The sequence below is a fragment of the Theropithecus gelada genome, chromosome 6, assembly GCF_003255815.1.
Source record: "Theropithecus gelada isolate Dixy chromosome 6, Tgel_1.0, whole genome shotgun sequence".
In the NCBI taxonomy this organism is placed as follows: Eukaryota; Metazoa; Chordata; class Mammalia; order Primates; family Cercopithecidae; genus Theropithecus; species Theropithecus gelada.
Genome location: NC_037673.1, coordinates 52775801 through 52801456, shown reverse-complemented (window position 1 = coordinate 52801456; position 25656 = coordinate 52775801). Strand labels below are relative to the sequence as shown.

General features: G+C 43.6%; 1 protein-coding gene across 1 annotated transcript in view; it reads right to left on the bottom strand.

Moving 5' to 3' along the window:
* The window catches only part of IL31RA (interleukin 31 receptor A), a 63007-nt gene that overhangs the window by 3527 nt on the left and 33824 nt on the right, over nucleotides 1–25656 (bottom strand). The window contains 8 exon segments of the mRNA XM_025389395.1: nucleotides 241–334; nucleotides 3143–3283; nucleotides 5043–5189; nucleotides 6000–6101; nucleotides 7172–7354; nucleotides 10864–11080; nucleotides 14309–14388; nucleotides 20297–20462. Of these exon segments, the coding sequence (XP_025245180.1) occupies nucleotides 241–334; nucleotides 3143–3283; nucleotides 5043–5189; nucleotides 6000–6101; nucleotides 7172–7354; nucleotides 10864–11080; nucleotides 14309–14388; nucleotides 20297–20462 (1130 nt within the window).

The following is a 25656-nucleotide window of genomic DNA, read 5'->3' as shown; positions in this document are numbered from 1 at the left end:
GCCTCAAAAAGGTCTAGACCTGGGCATGGAGCTCTGGGAAACGAAAGTGCTTTTGCTTGGTAAGAATTCTGATGAGCCACTGAGCGTGGCCTTTAATAACCTCCATAAATATGCACCAAGTTAATAAATGAATGAACACCCCTTAATGGTAGAGTGCCCTCTCCTACGAAGCACCTATGATGACTTCAACCCCTTTTTTCCCCTGATTTTTAAGGCACCCACTGTTGTCTGCAGACTCACTTGGGTTTTTTGAGACCATATGCCACCGTCAGGATAATGAGAATAAGAAGGCCTCCACCAATCAGAGAAGTTATAAGGATAATCTCAAAAACACCTTTGAAAAAGAAAGAACAAAAGTCAGTAGTGAGTTCCTCACCTCCTTTACAAAAATCAATGATTAACTTTTTCTTCTAGTAGCTTCAGCAACACAATTTCTTATTAGGTTTCTTTCAATTAAATTCCATTTCTTTCCACTAAAAAACCCCCAGGTCAGGAGTTTGAGACCAGCCTGGTCAACATGGTGAAACTCCGTCTCTACTAAAGATACAAAAAATGAGCTGGGTGTGGTGGCATGCACCTGTAATCCCAGCTACTCAGGAGGCTGAGGCAGGAGAATCGCCTGAACCTGGGAGGTGGAGGTTGCAGTGAGCCGAGATCGTGCTATTGCACTCTAGCCTGGGCGACAGGGCTAAACTTCATCTCAAAAACAAAACACAGAATTTTGTGGCTCCCCATCTAGGCATCTTCTCCTGGCAGCATTCATTCCAACAGCATTCATTCAGTGAATATTTATTGAACACTTACTTTTTAATTTTTATATATATTTTTTGAGATGGGTCTTGCTCTGTTGACCAGGCTGGAGTGTACTGGCATGATCATAGCTCACTGTAGCCTCAAACTCCTGGACTCAAGCAACCTCCTGCCTCAGCCTCCCAAGTATCTAGGACTTGCAGGTGCAAGCTATCAATCATGCCCAGCTAATTTTTAGGTTTTTTTTTTTTTTTTTTTAAGAAGGAGTCTCACTCTGTCACCCAGGCTGGAGTGCAGTGGTACATCTTGGCTCACTGCAACCTCCGCCTCCTGGGTTCAAGCGATTCTCCTGCCCCAGCCTCCCTGGTAGCTTGGATTACAGGTGCCTGCCACCAAGCCCGGCTAATTTTTGTATTTTAGGTAGAGACTGGGTTTCACCATGTTGGCCAGGCTGGTCTTGAACTCCTGGCCTTGAGTGACCCTCCTGCCTTGGCCTCCCAAAGTGCTGGAGTTACAGGCATGAGCCACTGTGTCCAGACAGCAACTTTAGCTAAGGTGTCCAAGGAAGGAGTAAAATTCAAGCTGATCTTAATAGTGAGAAGGATCCAGCCATGTAAAACCATGGAGAAAAGCATTCCAGGCAGAAGAAACAGTGGATGCAAAAGCTTTGAAGCAGGAACAAGGTAAGGAAGATAAATTGAGGCAGAAAGCAGTAGGAAAAATGAGGTCAGTAAGGGACAGATGATGAAAGACCTTGAAAGTTATAGGAAGGAGTTTGGATTTTCTTTAAAATATAATAAAAGTCACTGGTGGCTTTTAAGCAGAGAATTCAGGGTTTGAAACTCTGGCTGCTGTGTGGAAAATGGATTATAGATTATCAAAAACGGAAGCAGGGTGATTTATAATCTATAGACCAGGGTAGGAAACTTCTAGGTTCCAGGGCTGGATCTTGCTTTCATTTAACTCTTGGAGAAAACTCCTTGAGCTGATGAAATTTGTGCCCAGTGTTGCAAAACTTCAATATAGCTTTAAAAAATTTTAAACAGCATATCAAAAAGAGTTCCTAGAAGGCAATGTTAGTCCATCAAAACAGAATATGTTTTCTCTGTAAAAAAAAAAGTCACACTCACATTTTCCAGAGTCATAAAGCAATTTTGTTCTTGAAAAATGTGATGCATAAGAGGCTTTCAAGAATCTTTCAAGCAATTTTTAGCTTGCCTCAGTTATTGCAAAAACTTGGCAGTGTCCCTTCACTTTTGATCCAAAAAGTTGTTCATTCTTTAAGACAGTTTTAGTACGTACTTAAAAATCAAATCTCTGTCACTCAAGGACTTAGCAAAATTAACATATTTCTCTTTCTCCCATTCTCCTTCCTACTTTCTGCTTCATCCCCCTCCTCATTCCATCTGCCTCCCTCTCAAATATCTCCCTTAACCAGCCATCATATGAAGCTACATTTTATTTTACATTATTTGTTGTCTGTAGTAAATTTTTCTTGCTATTTTTTAAAGTAAAAAAGTAAAAGTGGGTAAGTTAAATATATCATATGCCTTTTTGCTCAAAAAAAGCCTCCACAAATGATGAGGTTAAGCCCCTTCCTATGGGTCAGCGGTCCTGTGTTAACCAAGGTTTTCCCTTGAAGGCCCTGTTGTACAGTGATACGGTTTGGCTGTGTCCCCACCCAAATCTCATCTTGAATTATAGCTCCCACAATTCCCACATGTTGTGGGAGGGACCCAGTGGGAGATAACTGAATCATGGGGGCAATTTCCCACATACTGTTCTCATGGTACTGAATATATCTCATGAGATCTGATGGCTTTATACGGAGAAACCACTTTCACTTGGTCCTCATTCTCTCGTCTGCTACCATGTAAGATGTACATTTCGCCTTCCATCATGATTGTGAGGCTTCCCCAGCCACGTGGAACCATGAGTCCATTAAACCTCTTTTTCTTTGTTAATTACCCAGTCTCGGGTATGTCTTTATCAGCAGCATGAAAACAGACTAATACATACCGTAACCTATGACATGCAGAAACTGGTGACTGTGAACGGGGAGACAGCCTTGAGACGGGAGCTGATTTGGTGCTAGGACTGAAGTTGGCATTAATTTGACACCTCCTCCTCCAGATGATTTGTGGCTGCCCAAGACGAACGACCAAAATGACCAGCATTTCCAAATTCAGCTCTCAACTCGCTTGCTCTCTCCCCCCCATCTCCTCACCTACGTGCTTTCCCGGAAGGTTGGTGAGCCGGAGAGCAGGGTGGCTCTTTTCACCTAGGCACTGCCCTTTCATTTGACCTCCTCCAGCCTTTGGCAGATGTCATTTCTCTCTGATATAAGGTAAACGTGAGGGAGAGGTACTTAAGGCTTGAAGGAGATACTCACTGAATGACAATGTCTTGAAATTTATGCTGGTCCCATTGATTCCCCCAGCACTGGTGCTGGCCATGACCCGAACAGTGTAAGAGGTCTTTCGTTTCAGGGACTCCAGGCCATACTGCAAGATGCTGGAGTTGACTGTCTTGGCTAAAGCAAAAATACAGAGATCAAACACACAGTCAAACCAGACTGAAAATTGTGTCCCAGTAGCACCAAAATAAGAACATTGGAACCTGTGCTTCCAAGCTCAGCTGTCTCATATTCTGACCCCTATTCATGTCCTGTTTAAATATCAAGATGGACCAAGGAGCTCAATATAAGAGCTAGAACTATAAAAACTCTTAGTAGACAGCATAGGATAAATCTTCATGACCTTGAATTTCACAATGGTTTCTTAGATATGACGCCAAAAGCACAAGCAGCAAAAGAAAAAAATAGGTTAAGCTGGATTTCACTAAAATTCAAAGTTTTTGTGCATCAAAAGATAATATCGAGAATGAAAAGACAACCCATAGAATGGGAGAAAATATTTACAAATCATATATCTGATACATAACTTACATCTAAAATATATAAAGAACTCTTATAAACTCAATAACGAAAAGACAACCCAATTTAAACATAAGAAAAAAGATTAAAAAGACACTTCTCCAAAGAAGATATATAAATGGGCTGGCCGGGCGCAGTGGCTCACGCCTGTGATCCCAGCACTTTGGGAGGCCAGAGCGGGCAGATCACCCGAGGTAGGGAGTTCGAGACCAGCTTGACCAACATGGGGAAACCCCGTCTCCACTAAAAATACAAAATTAGCTGGACGTGGTGGTGCATGCCTGGAATCCCAGCTACTTGGGAGGCTGAGGCAGGAGAATTGCTTGAACCTGGGAGGCGGAGGTTGCGGTGAGTCAAGATCGTGCCATTGCACTCCAGTCTGGGCAAAAAGAAAAAAACTCCATCTCAAAAAAAAAAAAAAAAAAAAAAAAAGACATACAAATAGGCAAAAACTACATGAAAAAATGCCCAACATTATTAGCCAATAGGGAAATGCAGGTCAACAAGATAACCACTACATACCTACCAGGACAGCCATAATAATTTTTTTAAATGAAAAATAACACGTATTGACAAGGATGCAGGGAAATGAAAACCCTCATACATTGCTAGTAAGAAATGTGTAGTGTGGAGTAGTCACTGTGGAAAACAGTTTGGTGGCTCCTCAATAAGTTAAACTAGAGTTACCGTATGATCCAGCAATTCAGCTTCTAGGTATATGCCCAAAAGAATGAAAAGCACAAACTCAAACAGATATTTGTACATAGCAGCATATGTTCGTAGCAGACATCTGTTCATAGTAGCCCTATTCACAGTAGCCTAAATTCACAGTAGCCACTAAATTGTACACTTTCAAATGTTTAAACTGGAAAAATATTTTCCATGTATTTTACCATAAGAAAAAATTATTTAGCCTCAGCAAGAATCCAAGCCTTGCCCAGTATTTAAGATGTCAGGAGATACAGTGGACTGAAGAACAAAAGCATGATTTGGCAGGGGCAGTAGAAGTCATGGTGACAGGGTCTGTTCCTCCTCACTTTTTAAGCCAGGCACGCCATTCCTGGGAATGATGGTCGGGGAGCTCCCAGGAGGTCAACGCAGGGCCCAACCAGGACAAATTATATCAACTCCTTCCATTCCCACAGGACTCTCCTCTCAGGTACTGTCACTTCACTCTCATTTAACCCCCAAAACCCCAAAATGCGGGTACTCTTGGCCCCATTTTCAGAGAGGACTAAGTGACTCATGCCAGGTTGCAGGTCACAATGAGGTGGGGGAGCCATGCCTATGACAGATTTATCCATAGCATCTATCTGGGGCTTGGGGTTTTTTCCCACTTGGCTACGGGTGCGCTTACAGAATCCTTTTCCGCCTTCAGCTTGGTAAAAGATGGTGTAGTTGCAGATGATACCCTTTCTCTCACTCTTGGGAATCTCTTTCCATGTGATCGTGACCGTCTTCACGCCAATGTTCTCCACCTTGGTCTCAGGACCTTTTGATGGAACTGGAAGGGATGGGGGATAAATGATAATCACTGACCACACTCCAGGAGATCATTCCCCCTACAAAGGCTCTGGCCAGTACTCAGACCAGACCACAGTGCGGGAGGTGAGGGGCGAGGGTTGAGTAAGGAACTGATGAATCAGCTTGTTTGGGAAAATTATTTTCTAGAGCCATCTCTCTTAAGCAAGAAGAGAAGTGGCATCAAGACCACTTGAAAAAGTCCTTTCTTATAGACGGCTCACTCCAATTTGGTACCCAGCTTTTTCATTCATATCTGTAAAGTGTAGTTATTATCAAATAGTTGAAGAATATGGTTCCATAAGCTACCTCTGAGTGGCAGAAGATATTTTCCAATGTTGAATCTGGAAGACATGAACTTCCAAAAAGATAAAAGTAAAGCTTGAGCAATTCACCAGTAAAGCCCTTGCTTATTGCTACATAATTAAAAATAATTTTTTAACCTCCCTAGCTTAGGATGAACTCTGTAGGCTCCCTGATGTGGTCTTAATTCAGTGTTATTGCTGGTAGCAGCTGTATTTGCACTGTTTATTTGTGACTTTGGGCCAAGTTATTTCACCTCTCTGAGCTTTAATTTTCCATTTGTGAAATGAGGGGATTGGACTCAATGATCTCTAATGTCTACCCCAGCTTCAGAATTCAGCAAGTTCATAACATACAGAGCTCACTACAGGATGAAGCACAAATGAGCCCTAAGATGGCTGGGAATGAGCTACAGGCACTTGCAGCCTTATTCACATGTTGGACAGGTCCCACTGTTTCCTTTTCCCCACAGGGCCTTGTCCATACATACTGCCTTCTTTGGCATAAGCCTGGATGGAATATGGCTCGCCAACTTTGTCGTGCAACATTGGATACACAGAGATGTTATAGCACCAGAAAGGTTTTAATTTATCTGTAAAAAAGAAAGAAAAAAAAAAGCGTAAGTGCAGAGCATGGCAGAGTGGAAGGAATACTAGACTGAGTTATGGCCAAACACTGATGGAAGATATTCAATTTCTCTACAGTTTCCACCTCTGGAAAATAAACAGGTTAGGTTGAATGGTCTCTAATATCTATTGCTTTTCTCAGGTTTTCTAATTAATTCTTATTTTAAAATTTAACTTTTTAGCTTTTCCTTTTTTGGAGGCAGGGAATCCCCAGGTCTATTCTGACCAAATACTGTTGCAGCGGAGAGATCCACAGGATCGCTGAACACGCTGCCTAATTAAGTCCTAGAACAACATATCATCACCCTGTGGATCTCAAACACTTCGAATTCTATCTCCTCTACTTGCCTGCATCCCTGTGTGTGTATTATTCTTAATATGGATGTTTGAAGCATTAAGAAATGATTGTAGTGACAGGATTAAAAGGGTAAAGCCTCATTAGGGAGGCTGAGGCAAGAGGATCACTTGAGCCCAGGAGTTTGAGGTTACAGTGAGCTATGATCGTGCCACTGCACTCCATCCTTGGCAACCAAGCAAGACCCTGTCTCTAGAAAATAAAAATTCAAACAAAATTAAAAATAAAGAGTAAAGCCTCACTCGTGTATCTTACATAGGGCATGGACTTTCCTGAAAAGAAGGCTATTCCTGTAACAATCACCTGGGAAGGTGGCCTAACTCTTAAATAGGCAACCAGAACTGAAGGAAGTATCCTAGGTAGGCCAGCTGGGATCCACACTCTGGAGTTACCCGTGGGATGACCCAGCTGTCCGGGAAGGGCTCTCTGATGGTGGGTGTTAAGATGGTGTTTTCCACCTGGAGACCGGTCAGATACCTGGTCTGCTTGTCACCCACAGCTTTCTGTGCCAGCCTCGCCTTGGAAATACCAAGAAGCGTGTCACTTCATTAAGCTTGCACAAGCTTGTCAAATGCTATTAACCACACTAACAGCTTTGAAGTCAAAGTTAAAGATCTAAAACTGGATGAAAATGAAACTAAACCCTGCACTGAGGAAACCTGTGGGTTCCTCCCTGGCTACCTTGCTGGATCGTCCAGTTCGTGGCCTGAGACACAGATTCCCAGGAAAGAGTGGGGTGCTCTGAGTCCATGTCCGGAAACCATTCAATCATCCAAGTGTTCACGTCTAGAGCAGAGCTTTGCCACTTCACCACTAGCTGGTCCTCAGCAAGGCAGGCCTGCATGACCTCAATGCACCTAAATGCTGAAAGGAGAGAAAAGGACTGCTTCATAGCTACCCACCTCCTTCCCCAAATGCAACAACCACATTGGCATCCTCATTGCCTCAACTGTAAAACAAGGCCAAAGTTCAGGATCTCCACGGCAGCCTCCCTGGATGGCGCTCTTTTCCCTCCTCTTATTGCATCCTTTTTCCTTACACAACACCTTTGAAGAGTAAGTGGCTTCTTAATCTTCCTTTACCTACCCCAAATTAACCTGTTTGCAGAAAAGGATCTCACTAGAGAGTTGATGGCTAAAAAGACTTACCTTCCACAGGCATCTCTGCAAGTCAAACAGAAAGGAAACCTGAGACAGAGAATCTCCAAAGGTAGAATTTCAGGCTCTGGGAATTGTGTGGCTGGGAGGCTGGGAGATGGAGACCCTAAAATCATACCAGGGAGATGGCTTCACGCTTTCACTGTATAGTCTGGCTCTACACAAGCTGGATATGAATTCCTATCCTCAAGGCAGCAAGTATTGCGTTTGTACCAGAAAGATAAAGACACTGCCATCCAAATTACCCAGTATGGATCAATACATAAATGGCAACATTTTCTGCGGGACTGGCTAAAATAATCTGGAAACAGGTCACAAGGATTTATTTAATAAAAAAGTTGAGTGTGTGGCTTCCAATCCAATATCTGGAACTTAATATGAATCAGAGAGAGATCTTTTTTTTTTTTTTTTTTGAGACGGAGTCTTGCTCTGTCACCCAGGCTGGAGTGCAGTGGCCGGATCTCAGCTCACTGCAAGCTCCTCCTCTCGGGTTCATGCCATTCTCCTGCCTCAGCCTCCCAAGTAGCTGGGACTACAGGCACCCGCCACTTCGCCCGGCTAGTTTTTTGTATTTTTTAGTAGAGACGGGGTTTCACCGTATTAGCCAGGATGGTCTCGATCTCCTGACCTCATGATCCGCCCGTCTCGGCCTCCCAAAGTGCTGGGATTACAGGCTTGAGCCACCGCGCCCGGCCCAGAGAGAGATCTTATTGAAAATGTTCGAACACACAGAAGAGAAGAGAACTATTGGAGGTGTAGCGAGGCAGAAGGTGGAAGGTACAAACTGGGCGGGGCTCAGAAATTCCAGGGCATGCTCTCCCCTCACCCAATCCTCACCAGCGTAGCACTCCTCAGCCTGCAAAACTGGAATCCATGGGAAGGGCGTTTCTTTTTCTTTCTTTTTTTCTTTTTTTTTCCTTTGTTGAGGCAGAATCTCGCCCTGTCACCCAGGTTGGAGTGCAGTGGTGTGATCTTGGCTCACTGCAACCTCCACCTCCTGGGTTCAAGTGATTCTTGTGCCTCAGCCTCCTGAGTAGCTGGGACTATAGGTGCATGCTAACACACCCGGCTAATTTTTTGTATTTTTAGTAGAGATGGGGTTTCACCATGTTGGCCAGGCTGGTCTCAAACTCCTGACCTCAAGTGATCTGCCCAACTCAGTCGGTCTCCCAAAGTGCTGGGATTACAGGCATGAGCCACTGTGCCCAGCTGGGAAGAGTGTTTCAATGAATGCCAGAGATGATCCTGGATGCAGGCACAAAAGTGTCCTGCAAAAAAAAAAACCCAAAAGCCTTTTGAAGCTGGAAGCCAAGGCCACATGTAGGAATCTGGGGTGGGGACCGGGGGTCCTGCATCCTGCTGTTCCTTGGCAACAAACCCCAGCAGGCTGTGTGTATATTTAGGAGTCTTGTTCTTGTAAGCCACAGTAGACGGATCCTTTTCCCAAACAGGGCCCTTATGAGACACTCCAGGGGCTAGTCCTAGCAGCAAGGCCAGGTAATTTGTCAACCTGAAAAGGTAACTCCGAGAAGGACAACTGAGGCATGGAGGAAATGTGAAGCCACAGAAGGAGCAGAGGCCGGGGGCAAGAAGCACAGAGCCTGGAGATCGACCCCACCTAACCCTAGGGCTCTGAGTTTCTCCTTCCAGCCTTCCCCTGCTCACCACCTGGAAGCCTCCCCAGCCAGTCCTGGCTGAAAGTCCCTGCTGGAGCCTTGGAGATGTAACTAGACTCTTCTAGCAGCCAATGTTGGTGCTCCACCCAGACCCACTCAGCTTCCTTCCTACTGTGTGCCTGTGTTTTGCTTGACTGCGATGACTATGAGACGTCATTTACACTCTAGAGTCCCCTGCAAGATCCAGTGGGAACCCCTCTCCCTGGGGCTTTTATCTCAGATTGTACCTGTATGGGTTGAATTGTATCCCCCCAAAGTATATACCCAGTGCCACAGAATGTGACCATATTTGGAAATAGGCCACTGCAGATGTAATTAGTTAAGACAGCAGGCCCTTTATAAGAAACAGAGACACACAAGAAGCTAGCCATGTGAAGACTGAAGCAAAGATTGGATTTATGGGAGTTACTGGAGCTACCACAAGCTGATGAATACCTGGGGCCACTACAAGCTGGAAGGGGTAAGGAAGGATTCTCCCCTAGAGACTTTAGGGAGCATGGCCAGCCACCACCTTGACTTGGGACTTCTGGCCTCCAGGACCATGAGACAATAAAGTTCTGTTGTTTGAAGCCCCCCAGTCTGCAGTGCTTTGTTTTGGCAGCCCTAAAAGCCCACCTTCGTCTCAGCCTCTGCCATGTCCTGGCCTGCTTCCGCAGCTTCCTTTTCTCATCTCCCTGGAGGCATTTTTTTTTTAAAAAAATGACGTGCCCACAAATCCTGGCCTGAAGAAGCCAAGATTAAAATAGCTCCATGCTATTTTAAGTGTTGGGAATTAGGTTAAAAAAAAGAAAGGAAAAATCGACAAAAAATCCCTGCCCTCACGACGCTTACATCCTATTGAGGAAGAAAAAGGTCGTAAAATAAATAATTTATAGAATAAGGGATAGCACTAAGTTTGAAAGAGAAAAATAAGAGAGAAAAGAGGAAATCTATTGTCTGCAATTCTTTGAATGAAAGTTTTTTTATTCTAAAACAGGATAAATATGAGTTTGCCTGGGAGCAGTAATACGTCAAAAACTACTCAACCAAAACTGTAATGAACAATTTATTGGCAAGTATAAACACTAGAATTTTTTCACAGTGACAAATGGAAGGGGAAAAGGAAGAAAACAGGACAGCAAGCATTAAACCAAGGATGGGGATGTGGTGAGTCCCCATCTGTGGGGAGAAGAGTTCAAGAGCAGCTTCGGTCATGGAGGACAGATGTGACAAAGAGGACAGTTTCACAGGACTCGACCCAGCTTACATTCACCCAGACCAGAACAAATCAAAGCTGCACACAAAACTTCTAGGCGTATGGCTTTCTATTCTGTAATTTATAAGGTTTCTGATTTTTAACACAGGCTTTGTTCCAAAGGAACATGACTTCAAGTGGTTCATTAATTACCAGCAAATTCTCACTGCTTCACCACCACATAAAAGGCCCCACTCCATTTTCGTTTTGACTCAAGAGAAACAGCCACCCTTGAGAGCCCAGGAACTGCTCCTTGGCCAGTCGATGGGACCAGGCACCTAAGGAAGAAGCTGATGCTGTACTTACACTTTTCCTGAATGGCTGGAATCCTCAGGGTGGTCACTGGAGACTTCCCAAGAGAATTATAAGAAATCATAGACACCCAATAGCTCTCGCCTCCCAGATGCAGTTCAAGCTGCTGGTTAGTGGTGTTCACTGTCTCTGTGAGGTTGGTGTTGTTTTCTGGAAAGTACCATATGTTGTAGCCAAGTGTTTTCTCTAGGACTGGGGCTCCTCTTGCCTTCTGAACCCAAAAACAAAATTTATTGCCAATAACAAAGAAAAAGAAAGGCATTGAGACAGTGAGAAGCAGTGGGGGTGAGGGTGGGGAGTAAGGCTAACTATTAGATACTAAACTACAATGAGGTAATTACCCTCCAGGGATGAATAACACATCCTTGGCTGTGATATTAACCCTTCAAGTGCCAGAAGAGGGGATTTACTAAATTTCGACTAATTCCATGAGGCTAAACTAGAAGAATGCCCAAGACAATGTAAACAAGCCACCCTTATTTCCTGCTGCCTGTTTCTTTCCCTCCAACCTATTCGTGTAGAGGAGTAAGGGCTAAAAAGCTGATACATTCCCTCTGAGCCCATCCCAAGTCTGGTCTGGCCCTGAGTCATCTCTTGCCTGGAGTATCCAAGGGTTGGAGAACACCCTATGCCCTAGTCTTTTATTTCCATGCCTCTCCCTCTGAGAAGGGAGCCAGCTTCCCTGGACCAGTCATCCCAGCCAGGCATCCTAGCTAAGAGGGCTGCCCTACCAGTCCCAAACGCTGGGCAAGAAGTTTAAGGTAGAATCCTGAGGACTTTAAGCTAAACTCTTATTTTCTGCCTTGAACTTGGGCCCACTCACCAGTATTTGCCTAGAAGACAGCATGGTGAGTATTTCCCAGAATTTATAGGGCTTCCCTTTCTGTTACTGATTACACACATAGATGGAACGGAATGCCTGAATGTAAGTCCAGGACTTACAAGTGGGACTTTAGCAGGCACTTTGTCCCAGTGCCTTCCCAGTTCAGGAATTTCCTTCACACTTGCCTTGGCATAAAAGGTCAGCTAGAATCTTCCTAATGACCAGGAGCCTTTTATTTCTAAAGACGACCCATTTTCTTTTTTATTTTATTATATTTATTTATTTATTTATTTTGAGACAGGGTCTTGCTCTGTCACCCAGGCTGGAGTGCAGTGGCCTGATCTTGGCTCACTGCAACCTCCACCTCTTGGATTCCAGCGATCCTCCTGCCTTAGCCTCCCGAGTAGCTGGGATTACAGGCGTGCACCACCATGCTCGACTAATTTTTGTACTTTTAGTAGAGACAGGGTTTTGCCATGTTGTCCAAGCTGGTCTCGAACTCCTGACCTCAAGTGATCCCCTCGCCATGCCTCTCAAAGTGCTAGGATTACAGGTGTGACATTACAGCCCCAATTCTTTTTTAAATAACATATGCTTTTTAAAATAATAATAAAAATTGAGATACAATTCACATTGCATAAAATTCACTGTTTCAGTGTGAGTTCAATGGCTTTTATTAATAGTATGTTCAGTCCTGCAACTATCACTATTATTTAATTTTAGAGCATTTTAGTACATTCTTTTTTAACCAACTCAAATTCTTAGCGAGCTCTTTCCTCTTGAAGGTGGGAGGGGGAAAAAAAAAGACCAGACCCACCAAGTGGTGGGGAGGAGGTGGGCACTGAAACCCATCTTCTCTACTTCACAAGCTGCCCTACTTGGCCCTTCGCCACTGCTATGTAGCTAAGACCACATGTGGGCGTGTGCAGTTGTTGGCTTTCCTCCCCTAAAAATGTGTTGCCAAAATCACTTGTTTTCATTCTTGATGGCTGAGAAAGACAGTACAGCATCTGGGATTGATTCTCTAGGATTCCCCGGCATCTCTGGCTGTTGTCCCATGTGGAGGTGGAGCCTTGGCAACCCAGGGAGTCCCATAGCCTGCAGGTGTGGAGGGAGTGGGCGATGGTGCTGGAGCCTCCAACCCTGAGGTAATTGGAATGTCATCTGGCAAAGCAGGACACTTGCTCCATTTTCAACAGGATTTTGAACTTGCCTGGACTTCAGCAAATGTGAGCTAACATCGTGAGCATTTCCTGGGAATTCTGGAGGTACACGAAGGAATTCTGGCATCTCCCTCCTCTCCTCCTTCTTCTTCCCCACCTTTTCACTCTTTTTTTCTCCATCTGCCCTTTTCCTTTCCTGTTTATTGCCTTGTCCCCCCATTTTCTACTCCTTCTCTCACTTTCTTCTCTCAGGTCCTCTTTCCTCCTCCTCTTCTCTGCATTCCCCACCTGACTTCTGTTCCTCACTCCCAGGCCTCCATCCTAGAAAGGACCATGTGGTCCCTCTTCTGTTTTTGTGCCCCACTGTTTCAACACACGTGTGCCATATATGTTGCCAATGACTCAAGGACACACCAGCAAGCTGACCCTGATCAGAGCTCTTCTTAGATGGTTGGGTCGGGAGGGGGGTTCCAGAGACTAGTCAGCAGAGGCTTGTCAGTGATAGTGTCCTCCAGAAGGCCATGGTGCCTCCTGCACTTTCACTTTCTACCTTCCCCAAATGTTAATGTTTCAGACCAAAGAGGACGGGGGCCAGGGTCTGTCATGTTTGGGCCATCTGCAAGATGACCTATAGGGCTTTTTTGAGCTGGCCAACCAATGTGAGATTTGGGGCATCATAAAGCCCTCTAGGGAAGGAAATTCTGGAGGTAAAATTTCAAGAATCACAGTTTTTGGAAGGGTAAGAGACCAAGGGCTTTTAAATAGGATAAAGAAACAGGCTGGGCATGGTGGCTCACGCTTATAATCCCAATGCTTTGGGAGGCTAAGGTAGGAGGATCTTTCGAGCCCAGGAGTTTGAGACCAGCCTGGGCAACATAGCAAGACCCAGCCTCTACTATATATATACACACATATATATGTATGTGTGTATATATATGTATGTATATATATATTTAAATTAGCTGGGTGTACTAGCACACCTACCCAGCTACTTGAGAAGGTGAAGTGGGAGGATAACTTGAGCCCAGGAGTTAAAGGCTACAGTGAGTTATGATTTCACTACTGCACTCCAGCCTGGGTGATTGAGCAAGACTCTGTCAAAAAGAAAGAAAGAAAGGCAGGGGGTTGGGGGGAGGGAGGGAAAGAGAGAGAGAGAGAGAAAGGAAGGGAAGGGAAGAAAAGGGAAAGAAGGGGAGGGGAGGGGGAAGGGGAAGGCAAGAGGGGGAGGGAGCGAAGGGGAGGGGAGGGGAAGGGAGGGGAGGGGAGAGGAGGGAAGGGAAGGGGGAAGGAAGGGAAGGAAGGGAAGGAAGGGAGGGAGGGAAGGGAGGGAAGGGAGGGAAGAGAGGGAAGGGAGAGAAGGGAGGGAAGGGAGAGAAGGGAGGGAAGGGAGAGAAGGGAGGGAAGGGAGGGAAGGGGAAGAAAGAGAGAGAAAAATAACCCAGAGGGAGGTCACCTTCCATAACAACCGCACTGGCCTTCTTCCATCCACCTCAGTTGGTTTCAGGACTCTCCACAGTTCCAGGCCACATGGAGCTGTAAGGAACAAGAATGAGGCACTCAACCCAGAGAGAAGGGAGTTGCAAAGGAGACAGGGAAGGTGAGCTGGGCAGTTGGGAAGGATTTGCTCGAGGGAGCCAGTAGGAATAAGGTGAGGAGCGGAGGGATGGCAGCCTTGCAATGACCAAAGATGTCTTCATTTTGTGGTCAAGGAACTGGAATCAACCAAAGATAAAAAATAAAACTGCTCTTGAGTCTGATGATTTAACGTAAGCTAAAGGAAAAGCATAATCGGCCCCATTGTAATATAATTTGTCTCCCAAATCTAGATCAAAATGTGACTATCTCATGTCCTCTAGACATAACATATACATTAAAGCTGGGAATGACACAGATAACTCACAAGGAGATATATGTATATACAATTTATACCAAGTCTGCTTCCAAAAAAATAAAACTACATACTTAAGATGTTATAAAATATAAGAAAAAATTAAATGACAAAGAAACAAGAAAATAAGCTTCACTAGGTCCCTCCTTGAGCTCTAAATTTAATGCTGGTTTTTCCAAAATAAAAAAGAATCACATTGAGGTGCCTATTTCTCGTGGCCCAATAAAAAGGAAACCTAGAAATTTGTATGAAGGAAAACTATTTTCTGGCTACGAACACTGAAATCATAAATGGAATTTATCACGTGGATCTCTTCAAAAAGGACACAGAGTAACGTAAAAGCCAATATCTGCAATCCCAATAGAGCAAAAGCACAGAAATATCATATATGCACATTTTTCATAGTTGTTTTCCATAAATAGCTAGGGCGTAAATCCTGACACATGCCTTTTTCCAGTAAACAACACAGTCTGAGACAACAGTCCAAGTGTACAGGCTTCTGATGATCTAATCATACAGGGATGAAACTTACAAAAAACAAGGAATTTACATTTCACTTGATTTCTGGACTGTATCTCTCAAATATCCTGTCTCAAGCAAGTTTTGTCAAGAGATGGCTCACTGGCAATTTATAGTTGAACGCCCTGACATGCACCTGAGATATCAAAATACTGAGCTACTGATTAAAGAATGACCCACCCACTTTAGCCATGAGAGGAAAGCAGAGAGTTCTAAACAAATGTCAAGAAGGCTAGTGGCCCACGATTTGGAGAAGAGAGTAAATGTCCCTAGTCAAAGCTGCAGTAGTTGCACTCTGAATTTTTTCTTGAGGAAGTCACATGGCTGCAGATAATGTAATTAGGTCCACAAAGAATGAGTCTACCACTCAGACCAAGATCTAAACTATTTTTTAGAAGTAAGAGATTGTCTTCAGGGATCTTTTAAATTGTAGGTGATTGGATATCTTAAAGTAAAATGACTGGCTGGGTGCGGTGGCTCATGCCTGTAATCCCACCACTTTGGGAGGCCGAGGCAGGTGGATCACTTGAGGTCAGTAGTTCGAGACCAGCCTGGCCAATGGTGAAACCCTGTCTCTACCAAAAAATATAAAAAATTAGCCGGGTATAGTGGTGTGTGCCTGTAATCCCAGCTACTCAGGAGGCTGAGGCAGGAGAATCACTTGAACCCGGGAAGCGGAGATTGCAGTGAGCCGAGATCGTACCATTGTACTCCAGCCTGGGCAACAGAGGGAGCCATGTCTCAAAAAATTAAAAAAAAAAAAAAAAAGTAAAATTACTGAACTCCAACTAAAGACAATCTTATAATGAGGAAAATGTACCAAGTACAATTGAGTTAATGACTTGTTTTGCCTTCAATGGAGAGTCACATTTCTACAAATACTCTTGCAGAAGCTAAAGTCTAGTTAACACAGTCTAGCGTTAGGCCCAGGATCTCCCAATGAGATATATTAAATGCAATTCTATTAGAATTGTTTATAAGGAGGTTGAAATGTGTTGACTTTACATATTACTTCATCTAAATCCCGCTGACGTGTTGTCTCAAAAGCTCTGCCAGGAGTTTTCTGATTTCTCAAAAGCTTTTATTGAATCAGAAGACAGAACAGCCAGTACTCAAGTTTCTCAGACAGGAAGCAACAGACTGGTTTCAGTGAGATGTAAGCAGTGGCCAAGTTCCTCTCAGAAGACAGCCTTTGTACAGGGCTACAAAGTCATTAGACCTTCCAAGGAAATGCACAAGATTAGAGGGACATTCACTCCATCTCTCACATGCAGAATCTCTCTGTTCCAATCACGTGGAGAGTCAAACTCAGGGCCAGTAATATTGAGAGTAAGAAAAAAAAAAATCTAAAGACAAGGTGTTCATTATTACCCAGTCCTAAATATTCATCTCAAGGACAGATACAGGCAAAACTAAACTGATTATTAAATAATCATTCCAGGCACTTGACTAGAAATATGAGTGAAATTCTTCTTGGATTTAGCCCATAGGCTAGCCGGGCATGGTGGCACACGCCTACAGTCCCAGCTACTCGGGAAGTTGAGGTGGGAGGATCACTTGAGCCTGGGAGGTGGAGGCTGCAGTGAGCTGAGATCTCACCACTACATTTCAGACTGGGTGACACAGTGAGACCCTGTCTCAAAAAAAAAAAAAAAAAATCCCATAGGCAGTCATTTGTTTTCATAGATGGTAATGATAAATGAGTTTAAATGGATATTTTCTTCTTTCATCGAGGTCACTATTTCCTGCAAATATGGTCCAAAGAGAAACAGTCTTCTCAGTATAGACTTCCCACAGATGCAACTGTTAGTGAAACCACTGCCTCACTAGCATGTAAGTCTTCTATGGTTATTATAGCCAGCTTTCCATTAACCACAAATTGATAATGGATTTTCAGTTTAATCAGAGGGGGAAAAGTAAGGACTCTGAAAAAAAAATAACAAAATTAAAATTTTCCAAATCAACCAAAATATCTATGTATTCGAAGGCATCAATTCTCCGGATTGATACAGCAACAACTGATGCTATACTATTTCTATTACAATATGGGTATCCCCACAGCAACCACCAGTTAGACATATGCAGGTACCCCTGCTGAAGAACAACAATAAGAAAAGCTAACTCTTAGCAAGTGTCAGTTTCTGTGAATTTTCTCATTTAATGCCCACAGTCCTGTCATTTCTGAAGCATAGAGAAATTAAGCAGGTATTCAATATCACAAGTTTTTAAGAAATAAAGCCAGGATTTGAATCAAATTATATCTGTATCATGTAGTGAGTAGATTGTCTAAATATAGGTAAATAACTTTAATAATCAATATATTGAAATCCAAAAGAAAATAGTCAGTGCTTCACATTCAACTTAGAATACATGTTTTCAAACAATTAGAAAGGTTTGAAGTGGTATGCATTAAACAAGTGGCATTTCATTGAAATAGGAAAACACATGGTTTATAAATTTGAAAACAATAAATGAGGATTTGCTGGGGGCAGGGGGGTGCATTTTAATCAGTTTCTTCTGGGATCCTGAAAAAAGGAAGAAGGACAAAAGCAAAAGTTCTCTAGTGGTGATTTGGATAAATAAGTGTTGATTTGGTTTAATTAGCAAAAGGCATAGGTAACACCAGCATCTGGTGTTTGCTAATTAAATCAAGTTAGCTGAACTAATAAATCAGATGAAATAGTAAATCTTGTTTTTGGCAGCAAAACAAGCTGAGAAAACTGACACAAGGGACTGGCTGGTCTGTGAGGAGCTTGAGACTCTGAGCCACGATGGCACCAGGAGGTCACTAGAAAGAAGAGTGACAGCCATGGCAGGGGAAGAGCTAGGTAAAACACAACGGCACCCAAGGGAGCACTTAATCATCAGCTTGCCTGCTGAAGAGTGAGGCAAAGGAAGGTAACTATTTGCTGAATGATACTGCATGAACATCTCTGGTGGGGAACACAACATTCAGAAGGCATCAAATTGGTTCCAGACATCTGACCATAGGGGTGAATGCAGCAAACATCTGTTAATACTAGTGTTAATACTGGAAACTCAACCAGGATCCAAAAGAACAAATCATTATTGTGTGGATGAAGTAGCACAGAAGTTGACCCCAGATGTTATCTGAGACTAGTCTGCAACTTGGGTATGAGACTGAAATCTCATTTTCTATTACAATATGGGTATCCCTAAACCACCTGAAATCATGAGGCCTTAAATCATGGCAATGGGGGAATTCATATTCTAAAACTCACATCCCTTATAAATAAATAAGGTTAAAGCCTCAGAGGAAGGTTAGAAGGGTGGGCATTTTAAAATTTCTTGTCCATAATTCAGAAGAAGAAGTGTGGCCATCACTGGGTGTGTATCCAATTAATCATTCATTTACTGTGTTAGGCTGAAAAATGGCCCCAAAATATCTCGTCCAAATCCCTGGAACGTGTAAATGTTTCCTTATATGGTAAAAGGCACTTTGCAGATGTGATTAAGTTAAGGATCTTGAGATGGGGACATTATCTTGGATTAGCCAGGTGGGTCCTAACTGTGATCACAAAAGTCCTTATAAGAGGGAGGCAAAGAGGTCTGACACACAAGAGCGGGGAAAGGTGATGTGATGATGGGGGGATAAGTTTTATAGATGGAGGAAGGACCACAAGCCAAAGAATACAGGCAGCCACTAGAAGCTGAAAAAGGCAAGGAAACAGATTCTCCACTCAGAGTCTCAGAAGGAAACAACCCTGCTGACATCTTTACTTTAGTCCAGTGAAACCGATTTTGGACATCTGACTTCCAGAGCTATGAAAGAATACATTTGTGTTGCATTAAGCCACTAAATTTGTATTGTTACAGCAGCAATAGAAAACTGATACATTCATCACACATTTATTGATCACCTGCTGAGGGTCAGACTCTGGGCAAGACTCTTGAGAAAAGTAACACATGCTGAGTGACCCTGAGCCATTTATTAGCGTCTCTGAAACTCAGTTTCCTCATTTCCAAAATGGGAATGCCTCTACATATTTTATTGTGCTTTTAGGAGGATTAAAAATAATAATAGTAGGATAAATAATAAGAATAGGAAATCTAGCAGTTAGTGAATATCTACTATGGGCTAAACACATTATTTCATTTAATCTTTAAAATAATGCTAAAAAAATAGGTACTACTATAAACTTAACTTACATATTATATTTCAATATAGAAAAGGGGAACAAATGTGAGGAAACTTCTGAGAATGGACTGAGAGATTAGGTATCTTGCCCAAAGATACCTGGCTTGGGATTTAAGCCAAGCCCACTGACGGGAAGCATTGCTCTTAATGACCATACTGACACTTAGTAAGCGCTTGATCAACCAGCAATCCACGCCTCTTTCCTTTCCTCACTGTCATTAAAGATGTGATTTTTTTTTTTTTTTTTTTGGTATTAGTTACACCTTTATTTTGAGTAGTAGCTCCAGGGTTCACAATATATAGCTTTAATTTATCACAGGATACCTTCAAATGATATGATACTGGCGGGGCGCAGTGGCTCACGCCTGTAATCCCAGCACTTTGGGAGGCCAAGCTGGGCGGATCACCTGAGGTCAAGAGTTCAAGACTAGCCTGGCCAACATGGTGATAGCACGTCTCTACAAAAAATACAAAAATTAGCCGGGTGTGGTGGTGGGCTCCTATAATCCCAGCTACTTGGGAGTCTGAGGCACAAGAATTTCTTGAACCCGGGAGGTGGTGGTGGCAGTGAGCCGAGATCACACCACTGCACTCCATCCTGGGTGACAGAGCGAGAGTCTATCTCAAAAACAAAACAAAACAAATGATATGATACCCTTTCATGTATAGTACAAGAATCTCATGAGTATTAAAATGTGACCCTTTGCCTTTGAGGCACAAAGTTGTGCAGGCTCACTCTTGGAGGGTACAGGGGGCCCCTGGGGTCATGAGATTCCATGATTCCCAACCAGGACACTTGACAGACCCCACCAAGTCTAGCCCAAAGCAGCCCTACGCCAGAGCAGACAGGAAGGGAATCGCAAGGAGTAGCTTGCCTTCTTCCTCAGTCATTCCCATTTTTTCTTGGCTCCAGTCACTCCAGAACTTTGACTCCTTGACCGCACATCGCAGAGCTACGACATACTCTGTAAAAGCCTGCAGCCCCATAAGGTTGTAGGTTTGGTTTGTATCTTCACGGTTCTTAGCGAAGTTGACTTCCATCTACAAGACAGAGACAGTTCTAAACTGAAATGGAGACCACACATGTTATCTTCCCATTTTCCTCTTCGCTACCCAGCTTTTACATTTTTAGAACTACTACTCTTTACTCTTACATTTTTAGAACTAGTAACGCTCTAAATCAAATTTTAAAATACATCATTTTCATTAACAGACTTTCATATATGCCTGGGAACAATTGGTACCTACATAGATATGAACATCTCCATGAACCACCACCTCCCTCCCCATTTCCTGTATCTAAGCTTATGGGGCAGAGATTCCTGCCTCTGGCCTGTCTGAATGAGCAGAGCTCTGCTGCTTGCTGTTCTAGAAGATGCAAGCCTCAAGATCCAGGGCAACCTGAGCCTAGGAGGTGACTCCAACACCTAGAGATACTGCCTCATGGAACTGCAGGAACAGAGACCTTAGCTGCACTCACGTCATGCACGAGACCCAGGAAAGTTAAATAACCATTTAAATGAAAGTTAGAAGATCTGCAGAATAGGACCAGAACATAGATTTCTTCACTCCTAGGCTTTTTCATTTTACCCAAATCTTTCACTTCAAAGCATTGGTCTTTGGGTGACCAGTCAAGCTGCTGAAAGTCTCAACAGCCTGAATGTATAAATTAATTTTGATACTCTCTTGGGGAGGGAAGAGGTAAATAAATTAGTTCTTTTCTCTAGATGTCAGCTTCTCATTGGTAAAGTGAAGGTGTTGCTTTATACAATTTCTGGGACTCAGCTCTCCAAGAGAAACTAAACATTTAGCTATTCCTTTTCTGAACACAGTCATTATTGCTGCAATATAAACCTTTAGTTCAATATAAACATTTAGCTCAATATAAGCTTTATAAACCTAAAGTTATAAAACCCAAAACCTAAAGGTTTATATAGCTTATTTTGAGCTGATTAATAAAAAATAAACTTCACTGGCCGGGCGCAGTGGCTCACACCTGTAATCCCAGCACTTTGGGAGGCTGAGGTGGCCGGATCACGAGGTCAGGAGATTGAGACCATCCTGGCTAACACGGTGAAACCCCGTCTCTACTAAAAATACAAAAAAAAAAAAAATTAGCCAGGCATGGTGGTGGGCACTTGTAATCCCAGCTACTCGGGAGGCTGAGGCAGGAGAATGGTATGAACCTGGGAGGTGGAGCTTGCAGTGAGCCGAGATCGCGCCATTGCACCCCAGCCTGGGCTACAGAGAGAAACTCCGTCTCAAAATAAATAAATAAATAAATAAATAAATAAATAAATAAACAAACAAATAAATAAAATAAACTGCACTAATAGATATGTCTATTTAACTACTATGCACACAGCATAGTCCCATGGGATCCTGCAAGAGAAGGAAGTCCTGATACTACTTACATCTATGTCCCAGCTGTGAAAATTAGTACCTAATTGCAGCTCCTGTGCTTTAAGGAAATTGGGCAGAAGGAGGATATGTGTCTATGGCAGAAAGCTGACAACTGCAGATGGACTTTGGAACTCTGTCCAGCTGCAGACGGTCTTTGGAACTCCCAGTCTGGTGAGATGGGGGTGGAACAAGAAGAGGCAATGACACTTTGGGGGCTAAATCCCAGGTTCCCTGAGCATCCTCTTCAAACAGGCCCTGGAGATGCTGTGACGGCAGACTAGGGTTGTGGAGAGCATAACTTGGGACAACCTGTTGTTAGTTAGGGATCCAGTTAGAAAAGGATTAAGACTGCCAGGAAAGGCCCAACCACATGGTGCTCCATATGTGATTTAAAATAAAAATACTAATCCATACAGCAAGTATAAGGAAGTCTAATAAAGCTCTATTTTACTTTTCACACTTTAAAAAATACATAATATTCTTTCTAATCTTTCAATTTTTCCTCCTGCTTTTTTGTACCCTTAGCACATGCTCAGCCTGTGTGGTGGTTCTTATCATGTTCATGCTCAGAAAGTTCTGCCTAATGTAGCCACGGAAGCCTCTTCCTCCCAGCCTGAGCCTCAGAGGAGATGAAACCACTGCTCAGTCTTTTAAACAAGGTGCCTGTAAGGCTTCTTTACTTTGTTATTTTGTCCAGCCAAGATCCTCTGGCCCTGACAGGGTCCAGGATCAACTGATCCTTCATATACAGGCTTAGATCTAAAACTTCCCCAACTCTGCACAGGCAATGGAACCCTACCAAAACACTAATTAGCTTCATCAGGTTCATTGTTAACAATCTATGCTTTGTGCCAAATCCTAACTCACCCAAAGTGTTTGTCTTAATAGATGAGTCAGAAGTTCTGATACAAAACCTAAATCAAATTCTGTGTGTGTGTATATGTGTGTGTGTGTGTGTGTGTGTGTTTCTCACTCTGTTGCCCAGGCTGGAGTGCAGTGGCACGATCTTGGCTAACTGCAACCTCTGCCTCCTGGGTTCAAGCGATTCTCCTGCCTCAGCCTCCCCAGTAACTGGGGCTACAGGTCCGCACAACCATGCCCAGCTAATTTTTTTTTTTTTTTTTTTGAGACAGGGTCTCACTGTGTCACCCAGGCTGGCGTGCAGTGATCTTGGCTCACTGCAAGCTCCGCCTCCTGGGTTCTTGCCATTCTCCTGCCTCAGCCTTCCGAGTAGCTGGGCCTACAGGCACCTGCCACCATGCCCGGCTAATTTTTTGTATTTTTAGTAGAGACAGGGTTTCACTGTGTTGGCCAGGCTGGTCCCTAACTCCTGACCTCAATTACCCACCCGCCTTGGCCTCCCAAAGTGCTGGGATTACAGGCGTGAGTCACTGCACCCAGTCCATACATCAAATTCTTAAAACAGTTTTGAGATCCCTTTCTAAGAGGCTCACATGGCTTTATTATATAAAGGTGCAAACCCTTTAAACTAGGGCCACAAAAGAATCTGGAGGCTGCTGAGGTATGGTCACATGGATGGCAAACCTGGGAGACAGAAAACCTGAGCTTAGGTTTGCAACTGACAAGCCCTGTGATCTTGAATAGATCATTTAAGTTTTCAACATCTTAATTTCCTAATCTGCAAAAATGGGGATAGCAAGGCCTCAATTACAGGATATTTGCAAGGATTCAATAATTTGGAGTATAAGGAAGCTCTTTGTTACTCACATATCATACAAATATGGGTCTTGTTATATGGACATGTTGGAATTTTAGCATTAGTTTTACACGGCTACACTTAAACAAATATTTATTGAGCACAGGCATGTACCAGGCAAAGGGAAAACAGATGAAAGCAAAGATTCCTGCATTTGAAGAACTTACAGCCTAACTGGAAGAGAAAGTTGAAATGCGTTGTTGTTAAGTGCAATGACAGAAGCATGCAGAGGAGGGACCAGGCCCAGGTCCTCAGAAGGAAATATGTCAGTCCTGAGTTCTGAAAGGTGAAGAAACTGGGGTAGGAGAAGAGATGCAAAAGCAGAGGGTGTTCTAGGAAGAGGCACAGAAAGAGTGAGAGAACATGATGCAAGGGAAACAAGCAATTCAGAATGACCAGAGAGGCAAGAGAGAGAGCGTGAAGGGGTCAGTAGAAGCCAGGTCTCACAGGGTTAACAATTTGGACCCTTTTCCATCAACAATGGAAATCTTTGATAGAAGGTTGGGAAGAGCTGAGTTGGGTTTAGCTGGGATTACAACTGAGGATAACTGCATGTATTTGAAAGCTAAGGAGAAGACCAGGCATGGTGGCTCACACCCATAATCCCAACACTTTGGGAGGCCGAGGCAGGTGGATCACCTGAGGTCAGGAGTTTGAGACCAGCCTGACCAACATGGTGAAACCCCATCTCTACTCAAAATACAAAAAATTAACCAGGTGTGGTGGCACAAGCCTGTAATTCCAGCTACTTGGGAGGCTGAAGCAGGATAATCACTTGAACCCCGGAGGTGGAGGTTGCAGTGAGCCAAGATTGTGCCATTCAGCCATTCACTCCAGCCTGGGCAACAAGAGTGAAACTCCATCTCAAAACAAAAAAAGAAAGAAAGAAAGAAAGAAAGGAAGAAAGAAAGAAATCCAAGGAGAGAGAAAGAGTAGTACAGACTTCTACCTTCCTTCCTGCATCCTCCAGGAAAACAGGAGGCAGGACATTTTACCTTGGGGACTGGAAGGAAGGAAGCAGATGTAGAAGAAGAGTACAGATATAGGTGAGTTTGTCAAAGAGACAGGGTACAGGCTGCCAAGGGTTGGGTAGTTTATACTTGTTGCCCTCACTTAGTGTTGTATGTGGTATAGTAATTTTCCAGAGGGACTCTAGTCCTGGTTTATTTTTCTTGTTGAATCCTATCCCAGCAGCTGTAGTGACTCTGAGCTCGTCAAATAGAAGGAATTAAGGGTTTATAGCCAGTAGATTATCCCAGAAGTTTCTCAGGTTCACAGAGACCATGACATGTGGTATGAAGAGGAGCTTGTGCTGTACCAAGGACTGCCCCACTTAGGGGTTCCCCAAACTACGATTATTGAATCTAATGTTCCACGTAGGCAGGTTCAAAGAGAATGGTTCCAGAGCTGGCTTAGAAAGGAAGCTGGGGGGAGAAGTGGCCACTACCATCTCTCTGAACATAGTGATAGAGGCAGAAGGCAGATAAGGGGGGTTCCCAGAGAATCTCCGACCTGCTCCACAAGTGTTTACATCAGATGCTTTTGTGCAGATGGGGAAACCTGCCCAGGGTCTTGTCCATGCATGCCCACAATGGACTGGGGATCCGTCTGTGCACTGGGAGAATGGGGTGGAGCCACGGGAAGTTCACACCTTGTGCAGGGAGAAGGAGCCTGGACTCTTCAGCTCCTGTGTGGTGGCCTGGTATTCAATCTGTGAGATGGTAGCCTGTTAGTAGGAGCCCATCTCGCTTTGCTGAGAGTTTTTTTCTCTTGTTTCCTTTTCACCCAATAAATTCCTCTCTCCTCACCCTTCAATGTGTCCGCATGCCTAATTTTTCTTGGTGACACAAGAACCCGGATTTAGCTGATCTAAGGCGCAAAAATTCTGCATCAATAGGACAAATAATGCTTTACTGAAAGAGTTCCAGACAAGGAGACGATGCTGCAGTAAATAGGGTGTCTGTGGGTTTCCACAAGGGAAAGGGTCGCATGATAGCCTCCTGGACAAGATAAAAAAAAGTAGCCTGAATGACGATAGTGGTAATTAGGTATATTCATAGAACCCTGAATAAATGACCATATCCAAAAGAAGGGTTGATCCTCTGGATGGTTTCT